This window comes from Nerophis lumbriciformis, linkage group LG31 (genome assembly GCF_033978685.3).
Source record: "Nerophis lumbriciformis linkage group LG31, RoL_Nlum_v2.1, whole genome shotgun sequence".
In the NCBI taxonomy this organism is placed as follows: domain Eukaryota; kingdom Metazoa; phylum Chordata; class Actinopteri; order Syngnathiformes; family Syngnathidae; genus Nerophis; species Nerophis lumbriciformis.
This window is the reverse complement of record NC_084578.2, coordinates 5,570,324-5,580,000: the sequence shown is the minus strand read 5'-3', so window position 1 is coordinate 5,580,000 and position 9,677 is coordinate 5,570,324. Positions and strand designations below refer to the sequence as shown.

Below are 9,677 nucleotides of genomic sequence, written 5' to 3'. Positions count from 1 at the left end.
CGTTTTGAGTCACGCACCTGATTTCACTAATCATGTCCATAGTATTTAAGTTCATTCATTTTCTGTTGTTCGTCCTGACGACCTCACAACACATTTATGCTCTGTTCATGCCTGATACTTTTTTTCATGTCAATTCCTCAAGCCAAGTAAGTTTTTGTTCCATATTTATAGTCTTTTTGGTTTCATAGTTTGTTCTCCGCCATTGTGCGTGTTTTTTGTTTGTACTTTTTGCTATAGTCTTTTGGTTTTATAGTTTATTCTCCGCCACTGTGCGCGCTTTCATTTATTCCTTTTTTTGATAATAATAAATCATGTACCTTAATTCCCGTCTTGCCCGTGCCAATTTTCCGTTGCATCCCGGAAAAGCAAACTCCCAAGATCAAGTCGTTACAATTTTGTATTCTTCAGAGAACCAGCATCCTCTACAGGAGACATTTGGCCTATTTATTTTGTCAGAGTTACAGGAGCATTCTGCTGTTTTCAAGGACCTTTTATAAAAAATAACTGCCGTCTAGTTGTTGTTTTTTTAATCTGTTGAAAAGATGTGATGTTTTTTTAACTGAACTCGCAGGCTACAAGTTGATCAACTCAAATTACGAAAAAGTGAGGACCTATAATTGAACCTTGAGGAACACCTGCTGAAGAAGTTGAAGAAATGTCTATTGATGGCATCTGAAGTAAACAAGCTTCAGTGACACTTGAGTTACATAACTGCCAAAAAGGAGAGGACTTACAACCAGTGTTGGGACTAACGCGTTACAAAGTAACGCGTTACTGTAACGCGTTACTGTAACGCCGTTAGTTTCGGCGGTAACTAGTAATCTAACGCGTTATTTTTTATATTCAGTAACTCAGTTACCGTTACTACATGATGTGTTACTGCGTTATTTTACGTTATTTTTTATGTAGTATCGGCTAGAAACTGAGGATCTGACTATGTTTCCTTGTACCAAGCCTGCTGCCATCTCTGCATCTTGGGGTTCGTCAACAACACAACTTGACATAATAAGGCAGCCTAGTACGAACCTCGCGGAGATTTCCTTGGCGGAGAGGCTTAACAAAGCGTTATCATTGATGGCCGAATCCAAAAAAAGCTTTGCCTCGTTTTGCAATCCCTCCCACCCATCCCTGTCCTATGTTGGCTTCTCGGGGGACGTCTGGGATCCGTCCCTTGAGGGGGGGGGGGGATATGAGTGGCTGTGCAGCTAGGGAGGCACAGCTACTTCTCGCCCCAGTGGGTCTGCAAAAGACGGCGCCATCATCTCAAGTGGGTCTGCAACAGACGCCACCATCATTTCCGGTGGGCCGGCAGACGCCACCATCATCTCCGGTGGGTCTGCAACCTACGGCGCCATCATCTCCGGTGGGTCTGCAACCTACGCCACCATCGTGCCCGGTGGGCCGGCAGACGCCATCATGCACTCCGGTGGGCCGGCAGACGCCACCATGCACTCCGGTGGGCCGGCAGACGCCACCATGCACTCCGGTGGGCCGGCAGACGCCACCATGCACTCCGGTGGGCCGGCAGACGCCACCATGCACTCCGGTGGGCCGGCAGACGCCACCACGCACTCCGGTGGGCCGGCAGACGCCACCACGCACTCCGGTGGGCCGGCAGACGCCACCATGCACTCCGGTGGGCCGGCAGACGCCACCACGCACTCCGGTGGGCCGGCAGACGCCACCACGCACTCCGGTGGGCCGGCAGACGCCACCACGCACTCCGGTGGGCCGGCAGACGCCACCACGCACTCCGGTGGGCCGGCAGACGCCACCATGCACTCCGGTGGGCCGGCAGACGCCACCATGCACTCCGGTGGGCCGGCAGACGCCACCATGCACTCCGGTTGGCCGGCAGACGCCACCATGCACTCCGGTGGGCCGGCAGACACCACCATGCACTCCGGTGGGCCGGCAGACGCCACCATGCACTCCGGTGGGCCGGCAGACGCCACCATGTACTCCGGTGGGTCTACAACCTACGGCACCACCATCCTCCTCTCCGGTGGGCCAGCAGCAGAGGGCGCCACCATCCTCCTCTCCGGTGGGCCAGCAGCAGACGGCGCCACCATCCTCATCTCCGGTGGGCCAGCAGAGGGAGCCACCATCCTCGTCTCCGGTGGGTACTCCCACGCCGGCGGACGAGCCGCCTCGCCAATTGCGGCGGCGTTCAACTCGCCGTCGCCACCGTTCAACTCGCCGTCGCCACCTAACTTCCCCGCTGGTTGCGGGGACACTTGGCCTGGTGGCCCACCTCCTTGTCCTCCTTCCACCCTCCCGTGACTTTGGACTTTTTTGGGGGGGGGGGGTTCTAGAACGTCTGGTATCCGTTTTGGGAAGGGGGGCTACTGTCAGGCTTGCCCCTGACAGTTTGGTTGTGTTTTAGTTTTTCCTCTGTGTGTGTGTGTGTGTGTGTAGTATTTCCTGTCAGCGCTCTTGTTTTGGTTCTGTTTCCTGTTTCTCCCTGAGTGCTGTGTCCCCTCAGCTGTGGCTGATTGGCACCTGGCCACACCTGGTGTCAATCAGCCAGCTGCTATTTATACCTGCCCTACCCTCCAGTCACTGCTGGATTATTGTCATTGTCATTTTCATTACTACCTGTCTTAAAACTTGTCGATGTAGCTCTGTCTACTTTTGTTTCACTCTGCTCATGTCCTAGTTCCTTCGTGTCACAGTAAGTGGTTTTGTTCCTTGTCCAAAGTTAGCCTCTGTGCTATTTTAGTTAATAACCAAGTTTGTTCTCCGCCTTGTGCGCGCCTTTTGTTGTTACCCTTTCGTTTGTTGTTTTGCCTTAGTGTTTAATTAAATCATGTTTTCTTGCACAATGCCTTCCGCCTTCTCTGCATCTTGGGGTTCGTCACCTACAAACTCTGACAATGATTATTTGAAGAAGAAGAAATTAAGTTTCTCAGTGTGAACATGAAATATCTTGTCTTTTCAGTCTATTCAATTGAATATAAGTTGAAAAGGATTTGCAAATCATTGTATTCAGTTTTTATTTACCATTTACACAACGTGACAACTTCCCTGCTTTTGTATTTTGTATTTTAGAATAATCTTAAAAACCGTAACGGCACAAAGGAAAATGTTTACAGCACAAACAAAATCGTTTTATTTGAATATTTGCAATGATGAGGGGGCCAACTTCACACACGGTTTTGTTTTCTGTGTGTGTTCCAACTTCCTCCCACACGCTGAAATCATGTCTGTTAGTTAGTTGGGTCTAAGAGATATCAAGATCAAAACATTACACACATCTAGATCCTACTTAGAGTTGGAAAATAGAATAATTGACTTTTAAGAGCGTAATTGCTTTCAAGAAATCTTGATTGGAAGAATGTTGGTCTTTGCCCAGGTGTTCCTGTACACCAGGGGTGCTCATTACGTCGATCGCGAGCTACCGGTCGATCTCGGAGGGTGTGTCAGTCGATCACCAGCCAGGCATTAAAAAAATAGTCCTAAAAATGAGCGATCATAAATCTTCACTATGACGTCACTTTCGTCACTTGATTGACATTCACGGCACCCGAGGGTCTTCTGAGATGACGCTGGCTGCTGCCAGCTCATTAAAATTACCGACTGGAAGGCGAGAAACACTTTATTTTAACAGACTCTGGCGCCGTACCTGTCGTCAAAACTCCAAAGACCGACTGCACAGTTGCACAATAAAAGCTCTGCTTCATCCTGCCTGCGCTACCAAAATAAGAGTCTCAGAAAGCTGGCGTGCACAAGCTAGCAAGCTACGGAGTTTGCCGACAATGTATTTCTTGTAAAGTGTATACAAAGGAGTACGGAAGCTGGACAAATAAGATGCCAAAAACCAACCACTTTCATGTGGTATTGGACAGAAAGGAGGACTTTTTTTCTCCTCCATTCGAAAATGCGGACGTTATCAGCACCACTGTCTGATTCCAATCAATGCAAGTCATCAGAATCAGGTAATACACCAACTTATATTCTTGTCTTCATGAAAGAAAGGAATCTATATGTGTTAAACATGCTTGTATTATCTTTAACCACCTTTAACTTGTTAACAATATTAACTATATGTGTTAAACATGCTTGTATTATCTTTAAACACCTTTAAGTTGTTAACAATATTAACTATATGTGTTAAACATGCTTGTATTATCTTTAACCACCTTTAACTTGTTAACAATATTAACTATATGTGTTAAACATGCTTGTATTATCTTTAACCACCTTTAACTTGTTAACAATATTAACTATATGTGTTAAACATGCTTGTATTATCTTTAAACACCTTTAACTTGTTAACAATATTAACTATATGTGTTAAACATGCTTGTATTATCTTTAAACACCTTTAACTTGTTAACAATATTAACTATATGTATTAAACATACTTGTATTATCATTAAACACCTTTAATGTATTAACAATATTAACTATATGTGTTAAATATGCTTGCATTATCATTAAACACCTTTAACTTGTTAACAAAAACATATATTTCATAAATAAGTAAATATAAATTATATATATGAATGAGGTAGATCCCCACGACTTGATCAATTGAAAAGTAGCTCGCCTGCAGAAAAAGTGTGAGCACCCCTGCTGTACACAAACTCACTATTTGCAATGGGCTGCAGTCAGAACAAAGTCCTCACGTATTAGTATCCCGCCACACATGTGCTGTCCTTGGACCTGCAGAGATGCCATGTAGGGTTTGGAATGAGGCTTTGCAACCTTTCCGCCCACAATGCCGCTACCTGTCGCCTCTGACGCCAAGAAAAAATTCAAAGAAGATTAGATTCTTCATAAAGGAATCTGCAGTTATTGTAGAGAATGTCTTGTTTTACCTGCAAACCAGGGGAACATGTGAAGGGCAGCTATGGTCCAGAGTGCGTGCATCTTGATTGCAGTGCAAGTCCAACTGAGGTGACTGATCAAACCCACACTAGTAGAGGAAACGTGTGGTGTAGCTGTGAAGTTTTTTAAGTGACACCTAAGGTGTCATATACTGATCTGGTCTATACAGTAGTTTTAGATTTGAGTTTGAAAACATTTAACGTCTTGAAAATACCAACTATTTCCTACGATGATGAACTTAAATGTTCAGGAAATGTACTTGGAAACTATGACATGGTACATTCATATCCAGAGGTGGGTAGAGTAGCCAGAAATTGTACTCAAGTAAGAGTACTGTTACTTTAGAGATTTATTACTCAAGTAAAAGTAAGGAGTAGTCACCCAAATATTTACTTGAGAAAAAGTAAAAAGTATGTTGTGAAAAAACTACTCAAGTACTGAGTAACTGATGAGTAACATACACACACATATCATATATATATATATATATATATATATATATATATATATATATATATATATATATATATATATATATATATATATATGTCTTAATAAGGTTATCCAAAAAATAGTGCTCGATACCGTAGTAGAGCGCAATATATGTATGTGTGGGAAAAAAAATCACAAGACTATTTCATCTCTACAGGCCTGTTTCATGAGGGGGGGTACCCTCAATCATCAGGAGATTTTTTTTATATATATATATATATACACACACACACATATATATATATATATATATATATATATATATATACACACATTTATATATATATATACATACACACATTTATATATATACATATACATATATATATATATATATATATATATATATATATATACACACACATATATATATATACAGTATATAATTTATATTTATTTATTTTGCCGTTTTTGTTTACATGTTAAAGGTGTTTTAATGAATATACATGCATGTTTAACACATATAGATTCCTTTCTTTCATGAAGACAAGAATATAAGTTGGTGTATTACCTGATTCTGATGACTTGCATTGATTGGAATCAGACAGTAGTGCTGATAGCGTCCACGTTTTCAAATGGAGGAGAAAAAAAGTTCCTCCTTTCTGTCTAATACCACATGAAAGTGGTTGGTTTTTGGCATCTTATTTGTCCAGCTTCCATATTCGTTTTTATACACTTTACAAGAAATACATTGGCGGCAAACTTCGTAGCTTGCTAGCTTGTTTGCGCTGGCTTTCGGAGACTCTTGTTTTGAAAGCGCAGGCGCGATGGAGCGGCACTTTTATTGTGAAGACAGGAACTGTGCAGTCAGTCTTTAGGCTTTTGACGGGATGTACGGTTGAAATAAAAAAGGGTCTTTTTTCCTTCACACTTTTGATTGATTGATTGAAACTTTTATTAGTAGATTGCACAGTACAGTATATATTCCGTACAATTGACCACTAAATGGTAACACCCCAATAAGTTTTTCAACTTGTTTAAGTCAGGTCATGTGACCGCCTGGCTCTGTTTGATTGGTCCAACGTCACCAGTGACTGCATCTGATTGGTGGAACGGAGTGAACGTCACCAGTGACTGTATTTGTTGAAACGCAGGCACTATGAAGGTCTGTCTGACAGACCAAAACAAACAAAGCGTGCATTAACAGATCGATAAAAATTAGTAGCGAGTAGCGAGCTGAATGTAGATAAAAGTAGCGGAGTAAAAGTAGCGGAGTAAAAGTAGCGTTTCTTCTCTATAAATATACTCAAGTAAAAGTAAAAGTATGTTGCATTAAAACTACTCTTAGAAGTACAATTTATCCCAAAAGTTACTCAAGTAGATGTAACGGAGTAAATGTAGCGCGTTACTACCCACCTCTGTTCATATCTCACCTACAAGAAGGCAAGTTCATTTATAGAGCACAATTCCTAAAGTTGAACCTTGAGGAACACAAAACTAAAGAAGTAGAAGAAATGACCAGTGTTGGGACTTTGTAACGCGTTACTGTAACCATACTTGCCAACCCTCCCGAATTTTCCGGGAGACTCCCGAAATTCAGCGCCTCTCCCGAAAACCTCCCGGGACAAATATTCTCCCGAAAATCTCCCGATTTTCAGCCGGAGCTGGAGGCCACGCCCCCTCCAGCTCCATGCGGACCTGAGTGAGGACAGCCTTTTTTCACTACGGGAGGACAACAGGGTGACAAGAACTAAATCATCCAGACTAGAGATAAATTGTATTATTATGTTTATCTTACCTAAAAATAAATATATTTATTCATTAAAAAAACTAAATAACTAAATACATTTGTACTATATTTTTTCTAAAAACATCAAAACTTTTTTTTTGGTATTTTTTCTGACTCCTTATTACATCCAGCCATAGAATTATACCGGTACATTAAAATAAACATATTTGAAATAATACATTTTAAATTATCATAATAATTCATTTAAAATGACCATATTTAATTATTAAAATAATTGCTTGTTTATCAACAACTTTAGCATTTTATTCATTACATTTTTAAGCTCTCAGAAGCCAAGTTATGTTATATTCATGTTATATTTATGCAAGTTTGAAGTATTATCTAAACACAGTTTTGTTTGCATATTTTCAGGATGTAGATATATACATATATATATATATATATATGAAATACTTGACTTGGTGAATTCTAGCTGTCAATATACTCCTCCCCTCTTAACCACGCCCCCAACCACGCCCCGCCCCCACCCCCCACCTCCCGAAATCGGAGGTCTCAAGGTTGGCAACTATGACTGTAACGCCGTTAGTTTCGGCGGTAACTAGTAATCTAATGCGTTATTTTTTATATTCAGTAACTCGGTTAGCGTTACTACATGATGCATTACTGCATTATTTTACGTTATTTTTTTATGTAGTATCGGCTAGAAACAGAAGATCTGAGTGTGTTTTATTGAAGCGCTGCGGTGCAGTCCTTTTGTGTCACAAGGAAAAGAAGAGGCGTGCTTTCTGTGGGTTGGGTTAGGGTTGGCACTCAGCATCAAAGGTTGGAATTGGGGGTTAAATCACCAAAATAATTATTCTCAAGCGCGGCCACCGCTGCTGCTCACTGCTCCCCTCACCTCCCAGGGGGTGAACAAGGGTGATGGGTCAAATGCAGAGAATAATTTCGCCACACCTAGTGTGTGTGGGGCAATCATTGGTACCTTAACTTTAACTTTAACTGTTGTGGAATAACTGACAGTGATAACTAACAGTACACCTGTGAAAAAATTGGATACTGAAATTTAAAAAATTGAAAATGAAAAAAATCATAAGAATTCTGGTCAAAATACAGCAAACACTTACCGAAAAGCACAAAACAAAAGTCAGCCTTTGTCTCCTGTGGGTTAAAGAAATATGTTTAAAACATTACTTGCCAACCCTCCCGGATTTTCCGGGAGACTCCCGAAATTCAGCGCCTCTCCCGAAAACCTCCCGGGACAAATTTTCTCCCGAAATTCAGGCGGACGTGACGTGTCGACAGCCTGTTTTCACGTACGCTTTCCCACAATATAAACAGCGTGCCTGCCCAATCACATTATAACTGTAGAACGATCGAGGGCGAGTTCTTGGTTTCTTATGTGGGTTTATTGTTAGGCAGTTTCATTAACGTCCTCCCAGCGCGGCAACAACACACAACAACAGCAGTCACGCTTTCGTCTACCGTAAAGCAGTTTGTCTGCCGTAAACAGCAATGTTGTGACACTCTTAAACAGGACAATACTGCCGTCTACTGTACATGCATGTGTGACAATAACATCTACGGCTTTTAGAGAGTGCAGTGCACAACTGCGCACACAACAAGGAGACGAAGCAGAATGCATCATCAGAGAGGGTGTTCAACATGGTTAGAAAAATAGTGACAGAGAATAGAACAAGGATGGACAATTCAACCCTTAACTCAACAATGAGTAGATGAGTGTTATGTGTGTGTATATGTGTAAATAAATGAACACTGAAATTCAAGTATTTCTCTTATTTATATATATATATATATATATATATATATATATATATATAATAAAATAAATATACATGTATATATATATATATATATATATAGCTAGAATTCACTGAAAGTCAAGTATTTCTTATATATATATATATATATATATATATATATATATATATATATATATATATATATATATATATATATATATATATTATATATATATATATGAAATACTTGACTTGGTGAATTCTAGCTGTAAATATACTCCTCCTCTCTTAACCACGCCCCCCAACCACGCCCCACCCCCACCTCCCGAAATCGGAGGTCTCAAGGTTGGCAAGTATGGTTTAAAAAGAAAAAGTGGACATTTCTTTCACAGCTTTCCCATGATGATTTATCAGTGTTTTTAATGTCACATTGCAATATACTCACAGACCACTAGGAGGCAGAAAAGGACTGGCATTTTTTTTAACAGCCTTTGGCATACCGGTATTGTAAAATGTAATAAATGCATTAATAAAGTATATTATTAGCTATTACACTAATTGGCTTCATCACCTTAAACACGATTGCATTTATTGAACCACACTGAATTCCTTTTAGCATCTTTATCGCTGCTCTATGACAAATTTACATTGATCTAACCCAGGGGTCGGCATGCGGCTCTTTAGCGCCGCCCTAGTGGCTCTCTGGAGCTTTTTCAAAAATGTATGAAAAATGGAAAAAGTTGAGGGAAAAAAATATATATTTTTTGTTTTAATATGGTTTCTGTAGGAGGACAAACATGACACAAACCTCTCTAATCGTTATAAAGCACACTGTTTATATTAAACAGGCTTGAATACTGATTCCAGTATTTGGCGAGCGCCGTTTTGTCCTACTAATTTTG

At 40.8% G+C, this 9,677-nt stretch overlaps 1 protein-coding gene across 1 annotated transcript in view; it reads right to left on the bottom strand.

The window, feature by feature from the left end:
* The window catches only part of LOC133574047 (granzyme B(G,H)-like), a 6,463-nt gene extending 1,583 nt beyond the window's left edge, over positions 1-4,880 (bottom strand). The window contains exons 1-2 of the mRNA XM_061926071.1: positions 4,824-4,880; positions 4,595-4,742 (exon numbers count right to left, since the gene is read on the bottom strand). Of these exons, the coding sequence (XP_061782055.1) occupies positions 4,595-4,742; positions 4,824-4,875 (200 nt within the window). The 5' untranslated portion in view covers positions 4,876-4,880. The remainder of the gene's footprint in view (positions 1-4,594; positions 4,743-4,823) is intronic.
* Between the last annotated feature and the right edge of the window lie 4,797 nt (positions 4,881-9,677).